Source organism: Ovis aries, chromosome 5, assembly GCF_016772045.2.
Source record: "Ovis aries strain OAR_USU_Benz2616 breed Rambouillet chromosome 5, ARS-UI_Ramb_v3.0, whole genome shotgun sequence".
NCBI lineage: Eukaryota > Metazoa > Chordata > Mammalia > Artiodactyla > Bovidae > Ovis > Ovis aries.
In genome coordinates, this window is record NC_056058.1 from 58,335,910 (window position 1) to 58,357,973 (window position 22,064).

The 22,064-nt window shown below is 39.5% G+C and overlaps 1 protein-coding gene across 2 annotated transcripts in view; it reads left to right on the forward strand.

Annotated features, from left to right (window-relative positions):
* Positions 1 to 22,064, forward strand: part of ABLIM3 (actin binding LIM protein family member 3) — a 132,761-nt gene that overhangs the window by 38,263 nt on the left and 72,434 nt on the right. For both annotated transcript variants that reach the window (XM_012178759.5, XM_060416591.1), the window contains exon 2: positions 7,286 to 7,423. In XM_012178759.5, the coding sequence (XP_012034149.2) occupies positions 7,286 to 7,423 (138 nt within the window). The remainder of the gene's footprint in view (positions 1 to 7,285; positions 7,424 to 22,064) is intronic.

Below are 22,064 nucleotides of genomic sequence, written 5' to 3' on the forward strand. Positions count from 1 at the left end.
ATTTTAAGTGCCCAACAGCCACATATGGCTAGCAATTATTACATTGGACAGTGTAGATATAGAACATTTTCATAGCTCAGAAAATTCTATTGGACATCACTGCTTAAGAACCAGTAATTGGAAATGTCTCTCCTGGATAACAAAGTGTATCCAAATAGCATAAAACGGAAGCTAGAGGTGCCTGCCTTTTAGAAATATATCATATGACCCATATGTCTAAACTTGTTAACTTCATGGATTATTTAACAAGTGAGAAGAGCTAATGTCCTTTGAGGCTTTGAAGAGCTAGTGTCCTGCTCTCCAATGTTGCTTTAAAAGATAAGCAGTTCCTAGCATGAAGCAGCTCAAAACTTCATGTATAAGTCAATTTGGAATTCAAAAGTTATTGGCCCGTAAGATAAATGTTATAAATCACATGACTGAATTTTAGTACTTTCTGAAATAAAACTTAATGGAAATAATAGCCAGCAGAAAAACAACAATAAAATTTTAGAGTTTCAGAGGGTGTTAACAGATTGGAAGGAAGAAATGACAACCCCACTCCCACCCCCCATACACTCACAGAATAAGATTAGATAAGTTGCTGACTTAGCCAAGAGCACAGCAAAATCTTACTGGAAATGAGATGGCTTCCAAGGCAAGAGCAGACATGGCATATCTCAGTGGCACTTCCCTTGACCCCCACAGTTCCTACTGGCACTGTCTGAATAAGAAAAGGTCTGTAAGCTCAAATCTTACACATCCGCTGCCCATTTACAGTCACAGCTTATATCAGCAGTCTGGAAGAACTTGAACCAATGATCCATGTAGTAATTTTTTTAAATATTTATTTATTTGTCTGTTCCAGGTCTTAGTTGCAACATGGGATCTTTGATCTTAGTTGGGGCATGCAGGATCTTTAGTTGTAGCATGTGACCTCCAATCCATCACCTCTTGATTTTATGGCTTTTATCTGAATGATTCAAAGATTGAGTTTTGCCTGAAAACCAGGATCACTAAACAATCTTCCTAGAAAATCAAATCACAAACAATTAATTGATTTTGTAACCTGACTCTTGAGAAATACATTGAGATCAGTTAGAAGAGGTAGATGAGAGAATTCTCTGGTGGCCGGGGTTAGGATTCACATCCCCCTGGAAACAGAGGTTGCTTTTCCTATGGAGGCCCAGGTTCAATCCTGGTTCAGGAATCATCCTGCATGCTGCTCAGTGTGGCAGCCAAAAGACCAAAAGGAATAAATAAATAAGTGCTGTTGTTCAGGCACGTAGTTGTGTCCAGCTCTTTGCAAACCCATAGACTAGAGTACACCAGGCTTCCCTGTCTATCTCCCAGAGTTTGCTCAAACTCATATCCATAGAGTCGATGATGTCATCCAACTATCTCATCTTCTGTTGCCCTCTTCTCCTGCCCTCAATCTTTCCCAGTATCGGGGTCTTTTCCAATGAGTCAGCTCTTCATATCTCGTGGCCAAAGTATTGGAGCTTCAGCTTCAGCATCAGTCCTTCCAATGAATATTCAAGGTTGATTTCCTTTAGGATTGACTGGCTTCATCTCCATGCAGTTCAGGGGACTCTAAAGAGTCTTCTCCAACACCACAGTTTGAAAGCATCAATTTTTCGGCGCTCAGCCTTCTTTATGGTTCAACTCTCATATCCAAACATGACTACTGGAAAAACCATAGCTTTGACTAGACAGACCTTTGTTTCTGCTTTTTAAAACACTGTCTAGGTCCGTCGTCAGAGAGGGCGATGGCACCCCACTCCAGTGCTCTTGCCTGGGGAACCCCATGGACGGAGGAGCCTGGTAGGCTGCAGTCCGCGGGGTCGCTAGGAGTCGGGCGGGACTGAGCGACTTCGCTTTCACTTTTCACTTTTGTGCATTAGAGAAGGAGATGGCGGCCCACTCCAGTGTTCTTGCCTGGAGAATCCCAGGGACGGGGGGAGCCTGGTGTGCTGCCGTCTCTGGGGTCGCACAAAGTCGGACACGACTAAAGCGACTTAGCAGCAGCAGCAGCAGGTCCGTCGTAGCTTTTCTTCCAAGGAGCAAGCACCTTTTAATTTCATAGCTGCAGTCACTGTCCAAAGTGATTTGGAGCCCAAGAAAATAAAGTCTGTCACTGTTTCCATTGTTTCCCCATCTATTAGCCATGAAGTGCTGGGACCAGATGTCATGATCTTTGTTTTTTGAATGTTGAGTTTTAAGCCAGTTTTTTTACTCTCCTCTTTCACCTTCACCAGGAGGCTTTTTTTTTTTTTTCAGTTCCTCTTCACTTTCTGCCATAAGGGTGGTGTCATCTGCATATCTGAGGTTATTGATATTTCTCCCGCAGTCTTCATCCAGCCCAGCATTTCTCATGATGTACTCTGCATATGAGTTAAATAAGCAGGGTGACAGTATGCAGCCTTGACATACTCCTTTCCCAATTTGAACAAGTCCATTGTTCCATGTCCAGTTCTAAGTGTTGCTTCCTGACTTACATACAGGTTTCTCAGGAGGCAGGTAAAGTGGTAGTCCCATCTCGAAGAATTTTCCACAATTTGTTGTGATCCACAGAAAGGCTTTAGCATAGTCAATGAAACAGAAGTAGATGTTTTTCTGGAATTCCCTTGCTTTTTCTATGATCCAACAGATGTTTACAATTTGATTTCTGATTCCTCTGCCTTTTCTAAATCCACCTAGTACATCTGGAAATTCTCAGTTCACATATTGTTGAAGCCTAGCTTAAAGGATATTGAGCATTACCTTGCTATCATGTGGAATGAGCAGAATTGTGTGGTAGTCTGAATATTCTTTGGCATTGCTTCTTTGGGAATGGAATGAAGACTGACCTTTTCCAGTCCTGTGGTAACAGCTGAGTGTTCCAAATTTGCTGGCATATTGAGTGTAGCACTTCAACAGCGTCATCTTTTAGGATTTGAAATAGCTCAGCTGGTATTCCATCACTTCCACTAGCTTTGTTCATAGTGATGCTTCCTAAGGCTCACATGACTTCTCATTCCAGGATGTCTAGCTCTTTGTGAATGGTCACACCATCGTGGTTATCTAAGTCATTAAGACCTTTTTTGTACACTTCTCCTGGTATTCTTACCACCTCTTCTTAATATCTTCTGCTTCTGTTAGGTCCATACCGTTTCTGTCCTTTATTGTGCCCATCTTTCCATGAAATGTTCCCTTGGTATCTCTAAGTTTTTTGATGAGATCTCTAGTCTTACCCTTTCTATTGTTTTCCTCTATTGCTTTCCGTTGCTCTCTTAAGAAGATTTTATCTCTGCTTGCTATTCTTTGGAACTCTGCATTCAGATGTGTATATCCTTCCTTTTCTCCCTTGCCTTTCACTTCTTTTCACAGCTATTTGTAAGGCCTCCTTTGACAACCATTTTGCCTTTTTGCATTTCTTTTTCTTGGGGATGGTCTTTATCCCTATCTCCTGTACAATGTCACGAACCTCCATCCATAGTTCTTCAGGCACTCTGTCTTTCAGATCTAATCCCTTGAATCTATTTGTCACTTCCACTGTACAATCATAAGGGATTTGATTTAGCTCATACCTGAATGGGCTGGTGGTTTTCCCTACTTTCCTTAATTTAAGTCTGAATTTTTCAATAAGGAGCTCATGATTTGAGTCACAGTCAGCTTCCAGTCTTGTTTTTGCTGACTGTATAGAGCTTCTCCATCTTCTGTTACAAAGAATATAATCAACCTGATTTCAGTATTGACCATCTGGTGATGTCCATATGTAGAGTCATCTCTTGTGTTGTTGGAAGAGGGTGTTTGCTGTAACTGGTGCATTCTCTTGGTAAAACTCTGTTAACCTTTGCCCTGCTTCATTTTGTACTCCAAAGTCAAGCTTGCCTATTACTCCAGCTTAACTCTGAGCTACCTACTTTTTCATTCCAGTCCCCTATGATGAAAAGATCATGGCATCCAGTCCCATCACTTGATGGCAAATAGATGGGGAAACAATGGAAACAGAGATTTTATTTTGGGGGGCTCCAAAATCACTGCAAATGGTGACTGTAGCCATGAAATTAAAAGATGCTTGCTCCTTGGAAGAAAAGCTGACCAACCTAGACAGCCTATTAAAAAACAGAGATATTACTTTGCCAACAAAGATCCATCTAGTCAAAGCTATGGTTTCTCAAGTAGTCATGTATGGTTATGACAGTTGGACCATACGAAAAGGCTGAGTGCTGAAAAACTGATGCTTCTGAACTATGGTATTGGAGAAGACTCTTGAGAGTCCCTTGGACTACAAGGAGATCCAACCAGTCCATCCTAAAGGAAATCAGTCCTGAGTATTCATTGGAAGGACTGATGCTGAAGCTGAAACTCCAATATTTTGACCACCTGATGCGAAGAACCAACTCATTGGAAAAGACCCTGATGCTGGGAAAGAGTGAAGGCGGGAGGAGAAGGGGACGACAGAGGATGAAATGGTTGGATGGCATCACCAAGTCAATGGACATGAGTTTGAGTAGGCTCCAGGAGTTGGTGAAGGACAGGGAAGCCTGGCGTGCTTCAATCCATGGGGTCACAAAGAGTCAGACACGACTAAGCAACTGAACTGAACTGATGATGATAAGGACATCTTTTTTGGTGTTAGTTCTAGAAGGTCTTATAGGTCTTCATAAAACCATTGAAGTTCATCTTCTCTAGCATTAGTGGTTGGGGCATAGATTTGGATTACTGTAATATTGAATGGTTTGCCTTGGAAACAAACCTAGATCATTGTGTCATTTTTGAGATTGTACCCAAGTACTGCATTTTGGACTCTTTTGTTGACTATGAAAAAAAATAGATAAAAAATTTAAAACAACAGAGAAGAGGTAGATGAAATTTGTGTAATGATTCTGGAGTGACTTTTTGATCCTTTCAAGAGCTCTCATCATTGATGGTGGTGATTATACTATTTTTCTTGTTTTATTTTCAGACTCAAAGTTTTATTTTCCTCAGCAATAGTAGATCATTACATTGCTCATATAAAAAGAATCTGTATTTTTCTCAAAAATTTGGGGGAGATGGGAGAATGAAATATTTTTCAGGGGACACTGAGCAGGAATTAGAAAAAGAAGCAAAATAATAATAATAAGACCAAGGAGAACGTTTGTGGATCTTATGGGAGTGGGAAAGGATTGCTCTGAGCTCTGGGGAGGATGTGATGGTCAAGATACCAGTGGAGCCCTGAAATATATTTGTGGAATACTTTATGAACTTTTGAAATGCTTTACGTGTATTAACTCATTTTCTGAGTTAATTAATGATTTAGTTAACTAGCTAACTCATTTAACTTTTTGTCTTAAATTTAAGATAGGAAAAAGAAATGTTAAATAAAGGGCATGAACTTCTTGAGAAAAAGACTGTAGGAAAGATATTATTCTCCCACCTCAGATAAAAGTTGTCAGTATTAGCAATTTCAGGGATAATCCACCAGCTTTTTGCCCTTCAGTGCACTTATGGTTCAAGATGTGGGAGGTAATTGAAAGTCCGGCATTTCTGTTCCTTATCTTCAAAAGGTGTAAGGAACATGAGATCAGTTGTGGAGATCATCTTTGAGAATCTGAAGAAAACTATAGTATAATATGTATAACACCAAATTTTATGTTTCATTAGAAATATTAGATATCAGGTGTATCAGGGTATGCTGTAGTTTAAAAAAAAAAAAAAAAAGCCTTAGAGGCTATGACGACAAAAATTCCTCCTTACTCATGATCGACGTTCATCCTGGGTTAGCTTAGAATTCTGCTGAAAAATTCCTCCTTGCTCATGATTGACATTCATCCTGGGTCAGCTTAGAGTTCTGCTGTAGGACTTCTCCATCAGGAATCCAAGCTGATGCGTCCTATACACCATCTGGGATATCACTGGTCGCTGGGCTATGGAAAAGGCAATTGGCAGATCCCATACTGGCTCCTAGGGCTTCCAATTGGAAGTGACACACAATTTTCATTCACGTTTCATTGTCAAGCAAGACACTATGTGTAGTCCTCCATGTGCCAAGAATAAAAGACTCAAATTTCAATAAACAGACATAACAGTTACCACACTAAGTCAAGAACCCTTGATCTAGGTGTTCTTTAGGTTCCTTGGCAGTTAAAAAATTGAGTACAGTTTTAACTTATGCTTATTCAGAGTTTAACCAGAAAGTCTACATGTCTAAATGATGGACACCAATTCCCCTCCAGTCATCCTTATAATTAGGACAAGAGTGGGCCTTTTCCTAATAGGATATGAGCATAAATTTGTGGACAATTACTTCAGCCTTGAGTAAGAACTGAGGAATTGAGTGATTCTCTCCCGAGGACCCCTAGGGGCTTCCTCCAAAAGAGAACATTGGGTTCCTCACTGCCAAGGTTGTCTCAACAGTTTATATATAGAGGTTGGACCAGACAGCTATTAATATCCCTTCTGACCCTGAAACTTCTAGACAGGCACCTACTATTATAAAAAATACTAGATGACCAGTTTATAGAACGGTCATGCAAAGTATATTCCAGGGAAAGAAAATCTAGAAAAGAAGCTATGAGAAAGTCTAAGCAAGAGATCAGTAGCCTCAAAAGGCAAGTGTAGGTTACAGTATCATCAAATGCTGACCATAGCACTGCCATCCCAGTGACTTCAGCCCCTTTATAGTCTCCACCAGCTCTTTCCCCCAACCACACACATTTGACAGTGTTCTCAATGTTATGGAAAGTGCTATTCAAAGGCAGTTGTAAGGTAAGTCACGTCATCAACCTCCTTCCAACTCGAGTGCCTTTTTTTTTCAGAAAGTCAGCCCCTATTGAGCATCCTCATTTCATAGACGTGTAAACTGAGAGGCAGAGAGGAGCTGGAACTTGTCAACAGAAAGGCTAGTTGGAGGCAGTCAGCCACCCCTTTCCTCAAGACCCATGAGTCAATGGCAAGACCTGAATTCCCTTTGGGGCTTGGTAGTGATCCAGAGATCTCCCAAGAAACAGTATTTCCGGATCATTTGTCTTGCAATACTCTACTTACTCTTTTATTTTTCATTTGTGAATTTGGGCTCTATTATTGCAAGAAAAGGTTATGTTCACTCAGAAGTCTCTGCCTGCTTAAGCAGATTTATAAACTCTTGTCTTAATGTCACTCACCTTTTAAAGATGTCTTAGCTTGGCATACTCAGCTTAATGATGTATTAAAGGTATTTTGCTAATCATGCTCACCCTTCCTGCTTTTTCTGCCAGTTAATATTATAATCGCGTGTTATGGCAGACTTTTTAAAGAAAAAGAGCCTTCTGAATGGTGACCTCTTTGTTTCTTTCTACAGTTCCATATCAGCAGAATCCTTACAGTCCCCGGGGCAGCTCCAATGTCATCCAGTGCTACCGATGTGGAGACACCTGCAAAGGGGAGGTGGTTCGTGTCCACAATAACCACTTCCACATCAGATGCTTCACCTGTCAAGGTAGGAGGCACAGTCTCCCAACTCCCTTCTCAGATTCCTGGCCATATTCTCACCCCAGGACATGCCACAGGGCAGGCAGAACAAACAAACATAGGCAGTTAAGATACCTACAAAGGCCGAAAAAGATCCTCCTTAAGCTGGTTATAAGAATTCTGTCTTCAGCAGCGTGGCATGAGACAGAGGGTAGAGTAAGGGATGTGGTGGGATACAAGGTGGAAGAGGGAGCCTGGAGACCCTGGAGTGGAAGTGCTGACCCAGAAGGAAAACGGCAATCCTGCAAGCTTACTTTACACATTTGAGAAGACTCCTGGTTTGTGCCTATAGATCAATTTGAGAGCCAATGAAAGGGCAAAACTGTCATGGCTAAAATTTGGCATGGCTCTGAGATAGGGTGAGAGTCCTCAGAGGTTTAACAAGGGAGAAGATACATCTTAACTTCAGTAAGGTTTGTAATTTGGGAGCAGACGGATGCTGGGTAACCTCTAACTGTGACAGCTTACCCATGGATAATTTATTAAACCTTTGCTCAAGCGAGCTAAGCATTCCCAAAGAAGGCTCACTATGGCAGGAACTGGGCTGAAGGAGCCTTGTGGGCCCTCTCAAACCAGGCCACCCTCCCTCCCCCGTGTCCCTGACTAACGCCGCTCCAGCCTCCACTTCCTGAACTTTTCTTCCAGGCTTCTTGTTCCACAGAGAAGCCATTCTGATATTGGATTGTCCTTTGGGTTTAGAGCACGTTTGACCTCTAAGCTGTAACTTCCCCTTGCTGGCTTTAGATTTGTCTTCATGGGGTTTTATGAGCTCTTTGTGATTGCTTTTCCCCGTGGCTGCCCTACAATGCTTGTAGTCAGGTCTCTCCCACACCCAATTATATTGCAGGTCCTTAAACTGGGCTTCATCTGAGCTGATTCCAACTTGTGCAGTCATCCTAGAGTCTTCCTCCCTGATTCTTTCCAGTTTGTCACCATCATTCCTAAAGCATAAAGCTCATAACAGACCACATTTCTCAAGGTCTGCCAAATACAGCAGGGACTACATTCATTTAATGTGACTAATACTAAATTAACTTCCTGTGGAACCACTTCACACCACTGATATATATTGAATTTAAGGTCAGTTGAAACCACCAGATCTTTTCATTTTAGTACCTGCTACTAACCTCAGCCTCATGCATCTGAGATTGACTTCCTCTGCCATCAAGTAAAGTCCCAGATTTCTTTCCCCAGGATCTAACTGGACTCTTCACTGAGCTAATAAATCTCATATACATATTCCCTAATTTATCTATGGAAGCTTATATGGAATATATTTTAATTATGTGGTTTCCTTTTTTAATTTTTAGTTTGTATTGGAGCATAGTTGATTTACAGTGTTTTATTAGGTTCAAGTGTAAGCAAAGTACTTCGGTTATATATATATATATATAACTATATATATATATATATATCTCTTCTTTTTCAAAGCCTTTTCCCATTTAGATTATAATAGAATATAGGGTAGAGTTCCCTGTGATATACAGTAGGTCCTTGTTGGTCATCTATTTTAAATATAGTAGCATGTATATGTGTATATGAACTCAAAATAATGTGTATATGTCAATCCCCACCCCCCCAACCTTTCCCCTCTGGTAACCATAGGTTTGTTTTCTAAGGCTATGAGTCTGTTTCAGCTTTATAAAAAAGTGCATTTGTATTCTTTTTTAGATTCTATGTGGAAGTGGTACTCTATGATACTTGTCTTTCTCTGCCTGGCTTATTTCACTTAGTATGATAATCTTCAGGTCCATCCATGTTGCTACAGATGGCATTATCTGCTCCTTTTTAACGGCTGAGTAATAGTCTACTTATCTATTACCACATCTTTTTTGTTTCCTCTGTTGATGGACATCTAGGTTGCTTCCAATCCTGGCTATTGTAAATAGTGCTGCAGTGAACATTGGGGCACATGTATCTTTTTGAATTATAGTTTCCTCTGGATATATGCCCAAGATTGGGATTGCTGGATCATAGAGTAGTTCTATTTTTAATTTTTTAAAGAAACCTCTATACTGTTTTCCACAGTGGCTACACTAATTTACATTCCAACCAACAGAGTAGTGGGTTCCCTTTTTTCCACACCCTCTCTAGTATTTATTGCTTGTAGATTTTTTGATAATGGCAATTCTAACCAGTATGAGGTGATACCTCATTGTAGTTTAGATTTGCATTTCTGTAATAATTAGTGCTGTTGGATAAATGTCTGTTTAGCTCTTCCACCCATATTTTTTTTATTTTTTTTTATATTGGGCTACATGAGCTGTTTGTGTATTTTTGAGAATAATCACTTATTCGTTGCTTCATTTGCAAATATTTTCTCCTATTCTGAGCATTGTCTTTTCATTTTGCTTATGGCTTCCTTTGCTGCTCAAAAGCTTTTATGTTTAATTAGGTCTCATTTGTTTATTTTTGTTCTTATTTTCATTAGAAGGTGGATTGAAAAAGATATTACTGCGATCTATGACAGAAAGTGTTCTGCCTATGTTTTCCTCTAAGAGTTTTATAGTATCCAACATTACATTTAGGTCTTTAATCCATTTTGAGTTTATTTTTGTGTATGGTGTTAGGGACTATTCTAATTTCATTCTTTTACATGTAGCTGTCGGTTTTCCAAGCAACATTTTTTGAAGAGACTATCTTTTATCCATTGTAAATTTTTGCCTCCTTTTTCTTAGATTAGGTGACCATAGGTACATGGGTTTATCTCTGGACATTCTACCCTGTTCTACTGATCTTTATTTCTGATTTTGTGCCAGCACTATATTGTTTTAATGACTATAGCTTTATAGTATAGTCTGAAGTCTGAGCCTGATTCCTCCAACTCCATTTTTCTTTCTCAAGATTGCTTTGGCTATCTGGTGTCTTTTGTGTTTCCATACAAATTTTAAATCTTTTTGTTCTAGTTCTGTGGAAAATGCCATTGGTGATTTAATAGGGATTGCATTGAATCTGTAGATTACCTTGGGTAGTGTAGTCATTTGACAATATTTTTTTTCTTGCTTTCTTTTAAAAAAAAAAACTTTTTATTTTGTATTGGGGTATAGTCCATTAACAAATAATGTTGTGACAATTGTAAGTGAATAGCGAAAGGACCCAATCATACATACACATGTAGCCATTCTTGCCCAAACTCACCTCCCATCTAGGTCCCTACACTTGTCAGCTATCTATTTTCAACATAGCAGTGTACATATGCCCATCCAGAACTCTCCAACTATCCCTTCCCCCATTCCTCCCCCTGGCAGCTATAAGTTCATTTTCTAAGTCTGTGGTTCTCCTCCTGTTTTGTAGGTAAGTTCATTTGGATCATTTCTTTTTAGATTCCACATATAAGAGATGTCATATAATATTTCTCCCTCTCTATCTGACTCACTTCACTCACTATGACGATCTCTAGGTCCATCCATGTTGCCATAAATGGCATTATTTCATTCTTTTTAATGGTTAAGTGATTTCCATTATATATATGTATCAGATCTTCTTAATCCATGCCTCTGTTGATGGACATTTAGGTTGCGTCCATGTCTTGGCTATTGTAAACAGCACTGTGATGAACACTGGGGTGCATGTATCCTTTTGGATCACGTTTTGCTCTGGATATATGCCTGAGAGTGGGATTTCAGAGTCATATGGTAGATCTATTTTTAGTTTTTTAAGGAAAAAACAAAGCTAAAAAATTCCATTCTGTTCTCCATGATGACTGTCCCAATTTACATTCCCACCAACAGTGTAGCAGGGCTCCTTTCTCTCCACACACTCTCTAGCATTTATTGTTTGTGGATTTTTTTTTTTTTTTTTTTGGATGATGGCCATTCTGACTGGTGTAAGGTGCTATCATATTGTAGTTTTGATTTCCATTTCTCTAATTAGACATGTTGAACATCTTTTCATGTGCCTCTTGACCATCTGTATGTTTTCTTTGGAGAAATGTCTATTTAGGTCTTCTGCCCATTTTTCGGTTGAGTTGTTTGTTTTGATGCTGTTATGCATCATGAGCTGTTTGTAAATTTTTGAGGCTAATGCTTTGTCAGCCACATCATTTGCAAACATTTTCTCCCAAACTGTGAGTTGTCTTTTTGTTTTGTTTGTGGTCTTCCTTTGCTCTACAAAAACTTTTGAGTTTAAGTAGGTTCCATTTGTTTATTTTGGTTTTTATTTCCATTATTCTGGGAGATGGATTGGAAAAGATAGTGCTACGATTCATGTCAGAATGTTCTGCCTATATTTTCCTCTAAAAGTTTTATAGTGTCCAGTCTCACATTTAAGTCTCTCATCCATTTTGAGCTTATTTTTGTGTATTGTGTTAAAGAATGATCTAATTTTACTTTTTTAATGTAGCTGTCCAGTTTTCACAGTACCGTTTGTTAAAGAGATTGTCTTTCCAATATTGTTTAGTCAATTTGTCATAAGTTAACTGACCATAGCTGCATGGGTTTATTTCTGGCTTTCTATACTGTTCCATTTATCTGTATTTCTGTTTTTGTGCCAGGACCATACTCTCTTGGTGGCTGTAACTTTGTAATGTAGTCTGAAGTCACAGAGCCTGATTCTTTCTGTTCCATTTTTCTTTCTTAAGATTGCTTTGGCTATTAGGAGTCTTTTGTGTCTCCATACAAGTTTTAAGATTTTTCTCTTCTAGTCCTGTGAACAACGTCATTGGTAATTCAGTAGGGATTGCCTTGAATCTGTAGGTTGCCTTGGGTAGTATAGTCATTTTGACAACATTGATTCTTCCAATCCAAGAATATGGTATATCTTTCCATCTGTTTGTGTCATCTTTGATTTTTTTCCTCAGCTTCTTACAGCTTTCAAAAAGCAGTTCTTCTGTCCCCTGAGGTAGGTATATTTCTTGGTATTTTATTCTTTTTGATGTGATGGTAAATGCAATTATTTCTTTAATTTCTCTTTCTGATCTTTCATTGTTAATGTATAAGAATGCATATTTCTGCATATTAATTTTGTATCCTAAAACTTGACCAAATTCACTGATGAGCTATAGTATTGATAGCTTTCTGGTAGCATCTTTAGGATTTTCTGTGTATAGTATCATGTCATCTGCAACAGTGACAGTTTTATTTCTTCTTTTCCAATCTGGATTCTTTTTACTTCTTTTTCTTCTCTGATTGCCGTGGCTAGGACTTCCGAAACTGTATTAAATCAAGGTGACCAGCTGACGTCCTTGTCTTAGTCCTGGTCTTAGAGGAAGTGCCTTCAGCTTCCCACTGTTGAATATGATGTTAATTGTACATTTGCCATATATGGCCTTTACTGTGCTGAGGGAGGCTACCCCATGCCTACTTTCTGGAGAGTTTTTATCATAAATGGGTGTTGAATTTTATCAAAAGACTTTTCTGCAGCTACTGAGGTAATCATAAGGTTTTTACTCTCCAGTTTGTTACTGTGGTATATTGAAGAGTTTCAGAAGGATAGATGTTAACTCTATCTACATATAAAATAAAAAATTTTTTAAATGGTCATCTAGAAAAAAAAGTGTGGTTCAGTGTAATTTGCTAAAAATTGTAATGATGTCTGGCAATGTGTCACATGTGACTAGTTCATAAAATTAAACTGATGATTTGGGGAAAAAAAAAAAGATGCTCTGGGAGCTCCTCTTCCTACTGCCAGACCTCCAGGCTAGGGATCCTGATGTGGGGCTCAGAACTTTCACTTCTGTGAGAGAAACTCTGTGATATAATTGTTTTTCAGTTTGTGATTCACCCACCCAGGGACTGTGCGGTTTGATTTGATCATGATTGTTCCTCTCCTACCATCCTGATGTGGCTTCTTCTTTTCTTTGGATATAGGGTATCTTTTTTGATAGGTTCCAATGGTTTTTTGTTGGTAGTTGTTCAACAGTTAGTTGTGATCTTGGTGTTTTCATGAGAAGGTGAGCTCTTGTCCTACTCCATCTTGGCAAAGTTCTATGTGGTTTGTATTTTATATTGAGAATTGGCAAACCCCTTTAGTACTAGTTGACCTGAGAGAGTATCTTGCTGTGTGACCATTTTTACATCCCCAGAAACTGAAAAAGGACAAAGAGTAGTGACAATAAAATTGTTACAAGGAGGTTTGACCTATGAATCTACAGGTATATGCTTAAGAGACTGTGTTTCTTCTTTTGCTTTAAGCCGAAACTTAATAGTTTAAAACAATCTTTTATTTAGCTCATGTTTCTCTGGGTTCGCTGGGCAGTTATTCCAATCTGACTTGGCTCTGCTTATCTCTCCTCACCTCATTATAATGATATGATGGGTCAGCTGGCAGTGGTTGGCAGGCTGTTGACCTGAGTACCTCCATATGGCTTCTCATCCTCCAGCAGACTGTCTTGGACTCATTTGCATGGTAGTCTTTGAGTTCCAAATGCGACAAAAGAGCAGGCTTTAGTAAGCAAGACCATTTTGCGCCTCACCTTGTGTTATACTTGTTAATGTCCCATTGACCAAAACAAGTCAAATTGCCAACCCAGATTCAAGATCGTAGAGAAATAAACTTTGACTTTTGTGGGAGGAGCTGCAACATGAGATTTCAATGATGTGAATACAGAGAAATGAAGAATTGGGCCATTTTGACAGTCTACCATAGGGAGATAATAGAAAATCTTTTAAGGGAGATTTTAAGACCAAAAAATTTATCATTTTTATGAATATTTACAATGTCAGCTTTACTTGGAGAGTATTTTTGTTTCCAGCAGTAAATGGTATAAGGATTAGTTACCCTCCGTTCAGTTCAGTCACTCAGTCGTGTCCGACTCTTTGCGACCCCATGAATCGTAGCACGCCAGGCCTCCCTGTCCATCACCAGCTCCCAGAGTTCACTCAGACTCACGCCCATCGAGTCCGTGATGCCATCCAGCCATCTCATTCTCTGTTGTCCCCTTCTCCTCCTGCCCCCAATCCCTCCCAGCATCAGAGTCTTTTCCAATGACTCAACTCTTCGCATGAGGTGGCCAAAGTACTGGAGCTTCAGCTTTAGCACCATTCCTTCCAAAGAAATCCCAGGGCTGATCTCCTTTAGAATGGACTGGTTGGATCTCCATGCAGTCCAAGGGACTCTCAAGAGTCTTCTCCAACACCACAGTTCAAAAGCATCAATTCTTCGACACTCAGCCTTCTTCACAGTCCAACTCTCACATCCATACATGACCACAGGAAAAACCATAGCCTTGACTAGATGGACCTTAGTCTGCAAAGTAATGTCTCTGCTTTTGAATATGCTGTCTAGGTTGGTCATAACTTTCCTTCCAAGGAGTAAGCATCTTTTAATTTCAGGGCTGCAGTCACCATCTGCAGTGATTTTGGAGCCCAAAAAAATAAAGTCTGACACTGTTTCCACTGTTTCCCCATCTATTTCCCATGAAGTGATGGGACCAGATGCCATGATCTTCATTTTCTGAATGTTGAGCTCCAAGCCAACTTTTTTACTCTCCACTTTCACTTTCATCAAGAGGCTTTTAGCTCCTCTTCACTTTCTGCCGTAAGGGTGGTGTCACCTGCGTATCTGAGGTTATTGATATTTCTCCCGGCAATCTTGATTCCAGCTTGTGTTTCTTCCAGTCCAGCATTTCTCATGATGTACTCTGCATATAAGTTAAATAAGCAGGGTGACAATATACAGCCTTGATGTACTCCTTTTCCTATTTGGAACCAGTCTGTTGTTCCATGTCCAGTTCTAACTGTTGCTTCCTGACCTGCATATAGGTTTCTCAAGAGGCAGGTCAGGTGGTCTAGTATTCCCATCTCTCTCAGAATTTTCCACAGTTTATTGTGATCCACACAGTCAAAGGCTTTGGCATAGTCAATAAAGCAGAAATAGATGTTTTTCTGGAACTCTCTTGCTTTTTCCATGATCCAGCGGATGTTGGCCATTTGATCTCTGGTTCCTCTGCCTTTTCTAAAACCAGCTTGAACATCAGGAAGTTCACGGTTCACATATTGGTGAAGCCTGGCTTGGAGAATTTTGAGCATTACTTTACTAGCATGTGAGATGAGTGCAACTGTGCAGTAGTTTGAGCATTCTTTGGCATTGTCTTTCTTTGGGATTGGAATGAAGACTGACCTTTTCCAGTCCTGTGGCCACTGCTGAGTTTTCCAAATTTAAATAACCCTAAATTTCTATGAATTTCTTTTAGAACCCTTTTAAAATGCACAGCTGTGCTGACGTGAAAGGAAGGAATCTGCAGAGGTAAAAAATAAAATAAAAGCAGAAATCCTGGTGTGACTGCTAATGCCAGATTTAATCCTCATGTTTTATGCTAAATCTTGAAGACCTTGAGCTTTTACCTTGATGGCTACATGGATCATAGAGAGTAGAAGTCAAAGCCTAGAGCCTGACCAACATAGGATTCTAACAGGAGACCTCTGAGTAAAACTAAATTTCCTCCTACTAAAGATTATTCCCAATGTATGGATGGATGAGAAGTAAACAGAAAAGGAAACAGCACTGAAACTTTCCTGTACCAACTTAGGCACTGGGTATAAGACAGCAAAACTTGTAACAAAATGTCTAACTGTACCCACTCTTTATATAGATTCACATTCTATTTTCATGCTATACATTTGGCATTTTTAAAAGTGAAACAATTTAAAAGTGATCCCACACTTGGCAAAGGTCAGGTTTATTCTAGATCTCAAAGAATTTCTACAGATAACATTATTATCATAATGAATAACTCCAGTAAAAAAAATACACAAATCATAATGAGAGAAAGCCAGCAGAATGATGGAGAATAGAATGGGAACCTTGGAGACTTTATAGATTGAAGTTTTCTGACATTGTATAATAAGTACTTTCAATACATTTACACAAGTAAGAGAAGCCAGCAAAAACAATGAACAAGAGACAATACGTCATAACAACAGCAGATTTGAAAAAGAAACAATATACATTCTAGACATAAAAATGTATAGTATTTAAGATTTAAAACTCACTGTATGGATTAATTAGCAGATCAGATGTTGTTGAAAGACAATAAACTTTAAGATTCAGTAAAGAGAGCAGTATATATGTATAGCCCAGAAATACAAGAAAGTGATAAAAATAAAAGAGAAGTTTATACATGGAGAATATAGTGAGAGAGTTTGACATGTATCTAATCAGAGTTCTACAGAGATATAATAGAGAACATGAGTAGGAGGACAATGTTTGAAGAGATAGCATCTTTGAATTATGTAGAACTGTTGAAAGACACAAATCCTTGAATCTAGGAAACTTAATAAATCCCAGTAGGAAAATATAAAAGAAATCTACCTACACACATCATAGTGAAACTGCAGATCACCTCCCCCCCCACCCCCCCCAAAAAAAAAAACATCTTAAAAGTAGCCAGAGAGAAGAGCCAGGACATCTGCATATGAATGGTAAATAAGCTGACAGCTAAACTTTTAGTAGCAACAAGGAAATCCGAAAACAGTGAAATAATATCTTTATGTACTGAAAGAAGTACCTAAAAATTTATGTATTCAGCAAAACTATCTTTCAAGAACAAAGGCAAACCAACAGCTAACATCATACTTAATGGTGAAAGACTGACTGACTGACTGCTTCCCTTTGAGATAAAAAATATTAATAAGAAAAAAAGTCTGCTCTTACCACTTCTGTTTAACATTGTACATGGTAGGTCAGTTAGGCAAGAAAATGAAATAAAAGACACCCAGATTGAAAAAAAAGTAAGAATATCTCTGTTTGCCCATGGCATGACCTTGTGTATAACAAATCCCAAGGAATGCACTAAAAAACTATTAGAAGTAACAAGTTGATCAGATTTCAAGTTACAAGATCAGTTTACCAGAATTAGTTGTATTTCTATATACTTAAAATGAACAATTTGAAAATAAAATTGAGAAAACAATTCCCTTTACAATAGCATCAAATAAAATACATAAGAATAAATTTATTGAAGGCATAAAATTTATACTTTGAGAGCCATAAAATATTAAAGAATAAGTGAAAAAAATATACCATGTTCATGGATCAGAAATCTTGTTTTGAAGGCAATATTCTCAGGTCAGTCTATGAACTTAGTGCTGTCTTAGTCAGCTCAGGCTGCCATAGCAAAATAAAGATTGGGTGATATAAACAGCAGTAGCATATTTTCTCACAATTCTGGAAGTTGCAAGTCCAAGGTCATGGTGTCAGCATAGTCAGGTTATGGAAAGCTCCCTTCCTGTCTTGCTGACATGTCGGTTCTCACTGTGTCCTCACATTTTCTGGGAGGGAGGGTGGGAAGGAGGGAAGATGAGAATGAGAAAGAGAATGAGCAAGTTTGCTGGTGTCTCTTCTAATGAGGGCACTAATCCCATAATGAAGGTCCCATCCTATGGCCTCATCTAAACCTAATTATCTCCTAAAGTCCACCTATCTAAATACTATCATGTTGTGGCTTGGGGCTTCAACATACAAATCTAGGGGAGGACACTATTCAGTTCATAGCACATGTAGTCCCTATGAAAATCCCCACTGACATCTTTGCAGAAATTGTCAAACTAATTCTAAAATGTATGTGAAATTAGAGACATAAAATAACCAAAATAATCTTTAAAAGGAAGAACAAAGTTGGAAGACTCAAAATTCCCACTTTAAAAGCTTATTGCAAAGCTACAATAAACACAACAGTGTGGTACAATGATAGACATAGAGATCAATAGAGTAGAAATGAGAGGCAAAGATAAAGCCTTGGGCTTCCTTGGTGGCTCAGTGGTAAAGAATCCGTCTGCCGGTGCAGGAGAAATGAGTTCGATCCCTGATCTGGGAAGATCCCACATGCCGTGGAGCCACTGGGCCCATACTCTAGAGCCCAGTTGTTCAATAGTGCTCTATAATAGCCTATGCTCCAGAGCCCGTGTGTTGCAGCTACTGAAGCCCTCATGCCTTGGAGCCTGTGCTCCACAAGAGAAGCTGCTGCAGTGAGACCTCTACACACTGCACCTAGAGAGTAGACCCTGCTCATCGCAAGTAGAGAAAGCAGCAGTGAAGACCTAGCACAGCCAAAAATTAATTAATTAATTTTTAAAAATACAGTCTTATAGTTATGGCCAGCTAAATATTATCAAGACAACCAAAATAATTCAATAGGGAAATAATAGTCTTCAACAATTGATGCTAGGAAAACTGAACATATGTACACACACAAAAAAATGAAATTGCAGTCTTCTTCACACCATACACAAAAATTAAGTCAAAGTGAGTCACAAATCTAAAGGTAAGAGCTAAAACTACAAAACTTTTCAAACAAAATATAGAAGCAAATATTTGTGACATTAGAAGGCAAAGCCTTCTTGGACATGATAACAAAGCAACTGGGGAAAAATAAATTAAACATCATCAAAATTTAAAACCTTTTTGTTTCAAAATAGATCATCAGGAATGTAAAAGGTAAACACATAGAATGAAAGATAGAATCTGTAAATCATGTATTGATATTTGTAAAGAAGTTGTATCTAGGACAGGTTGAATAGATCAGTTGTGATATAGTCACAGTTCAATATACACAGCAAAACAAAGGAACCACAATTAGGTGCATCGACATGAATGAATTTCAAAAGCATAACACTGAGAGAATGAAGCAGTAAATTAGACAGAAGAGTTAATACAATATGATTCTATCTGTATAAAATTCACAGCAGGCAAAACTAAACAATATATTGTTTGTGGATACCTCAAAGGTAGTAAAACTGTAAAGAAAAGCAAGGAGATTGATAAACTCATGATTCGGGAAAGGAGTGTGGAAAGGAGGCATTCTTAGGGTGATGAACGGGATTCCAAGGTGCTGGTAATGTTGTTTCATAAATTCAGTAATGGATACCTGGGGGCGTATTTTATGTTTCTTCTTTACAGTGTACAGTATACAGTGTAGTATATTTATTACATTTTCTATATGTATATTTCATAATTTAAATGTTTAAAATAATGAATGAAATTCCCCTCAGGGGACCTTCTAACACTTTGAAAGTCTGTAAAACTGTCTCATTTGAAAAGTTGAAAATCAACAGAATTATATGACAGAATCCTAGACTCTTAGACCTGGATGTGTCCTCAGTTTCCACATGGCTCCCTCATTTTACAAATGAGGCAGCTGAACTCCAGAGAGGTGAGGTCACTTTTTCAAAGTCACACAGCACCTGAGTGCTAGAATAGAAATATGGAGGAAGGTCCAGTGACCCTCAAAATAGTACATTTTCCACTGAAACACAGTAAGACTGGGTGTAAAACCTCTTCTAGGCATTATATTTATAGTGAGCTTTCATTCTTTATTTTCTTGAAGCAGTTCTGAGTTCTCATGTTCTGTCCCATTGTCAAACTGTATGATCTTTCTTTTAATTATAAGACTGACTTTTTGATTCACAAAATGACTGCCCTGGATATATTAATTCCATGTCACTTCCATACTGCAGACCCTTCCCGTGGCCTTTCCTGTTATTTGAATGAAGACCTCTGCTCAGGCTCGAACACATCTGTCAAGCCTACCTTCCACCTCGTGTTCCCCACTGTATTTCCAGGAACCCTGGAATTCTTATCAACTCTTACATCCTTTCTACCAAAAACTTCCTCCTTCAGCTCCTTGGGGGAAATGAAGGAACTGATTGTTCCGAGTTTTTGTATGGCCTCCTGGTTTTCTCCACTGGGAGAGGTGGCTCTGGGAGTAGAATTGGCTGGGGACACAAAGGAGAGAAAAGAAGGGAAAAAACAGGAGCTCTTTCCAGTGAGGTCGTAGGCCATGACCTAACTAATTCCACAGCCATCAATCGATCTGCCACCTGCACACCCAGAACAGCCTGTTCTCTGGCCTTGCCTGCCCTCCAGACCAGGCATTGTTTGATGTGATGAGTTTTCATGAATGCTGATGAAAGATGAAGCCTGATGAAAGACGGACCCTTCCCCACTTGCTACCTCCACCACCACCACCTCCACTCGTCAGCCCTACAGGGCTGGTCTCTATGGACATCCAGCTGTACCTCATACAGAGTTTTAAATGTTTAGGCACATAGTCAGCCCTGAAGAAAGCTCCCCTTCTTCTAGACTCACAGGATGTCAATATCGGAAGAAAATCTCAGGTCATTTCTTGTCCAGTTTCTGCTTTTTGCATAGCAGTGAACAGAGGCCCCAGATTATAGACGGCCAAGGTCATTGTCACCCAGAGAGTTAGTGGCAGTGACAAGACCAGAGACCAGGTGGTCAGACTTCCAGAGTAGAGTCTGTCACTGACCTAGACTGTTTTCCCTGGTGCTGTGACATGTGAATTCACTTTGAAGCTGCCCTGCTACCTCAACTTGGCCCTTTAATCCTACCTCTGGCCTGCAGAGTAAATAAACACTTGTGAAATACTTCTGACATTCACCTGGAAGTCCCTCCTACCTTTAACCAAGCTGCTTTTGGAAAACAACTTTGCCTGTTAAAGATGAGAGGGTATTTACTGGGGTGATGTCACCCAGTCCAGGCCAGGTCCTTGCACTTAGAGGCTTGTACAAGGATCCCCACCACGGATCACACTTGATAAAGCTTGAGTCAGGCTAACTACATTTTTGGGAAACCGGTGTATTAAAGCTAAGTGCCTGTTTATTACCATAAACAAGAGCTGTAACTCTCTGTTGTATCAGTTCACATTGCCCTGACCAACTGCTTCTTCCCAAAGGCAACTTATGTAGAAAGTCAAACTGTCAGACAGTCACTTGGAGAATGCAAACTCTGAACAAGGGGGATTTGAAAGAGCTCTCCAGCTGCTTTCCTCTGTTGCTGACTGGTCCCTTCCTGACTGACCCATCCTTGTTTTAACTGGGTCAATATACTCAGCAGTTCTGGTGGCCCTGAGAGTCATTCGATATCTTGAAGGAAACAGCCTCTTTCTGCTCTTCCCATTATGTGTTGATTTCATAACTCTCAGAGGGAAATCTCATTTCCCACATTTTTAAGTCCTTTGGGGGAGAGGGTCCCCCATGATTCAGTTCAGACACCTATAATTATGTCCACGTGCTCTTCTATTATCCATCCTACCTTACTTCATCTTGTCCACCAGGATATCCCAAAAGACATAAACTATGATGCGGACAGATTGTAATCTTCAAATCATATATCCCATTGACATTCTAAGTTGTCTTCATCTAGCACAGACTCGTGCACATAGGAAATGCTCAGGAAATTTTTAACTGAATGATTCTTTTATTAGATCATGGTATCCCTAGCTGTGTTGCATTGTGTGAGCTGCACAGCCTATATCTTAAGAGGATTGTACAACATGGCTGGTGTCAGTGCACAACCCACTCCAGTGTTCTTGCCTAGAGAATCCCAGGGATGGGGGAGCCTGGTGGGCTGCCATCTATGGGGTCGCACAGAGTCGGACACGACTGAAGTGACTTAGCAGCAGCAGCAGCAACAATGCGCATCAGGGTCAGCCAGGGAGTTGTGCTAAAAATGCAGGTGCCTAGGCTCTGCAGCCCCAGAGAGTCTGATTCAGGTCCCCGCAGCTACATCTCCAGAAGTTCGCCAGGTGATTCTGATGCAAGTCATCTTCAGACAATCCTTTGAGAAGCACTGGCCCCAGAGGCCCGTGAGTTCCCATGTGTCACCATTCTCTGGTTGCTTGTAACTGAGTCATCCTCCAGCCTCATCCCCAG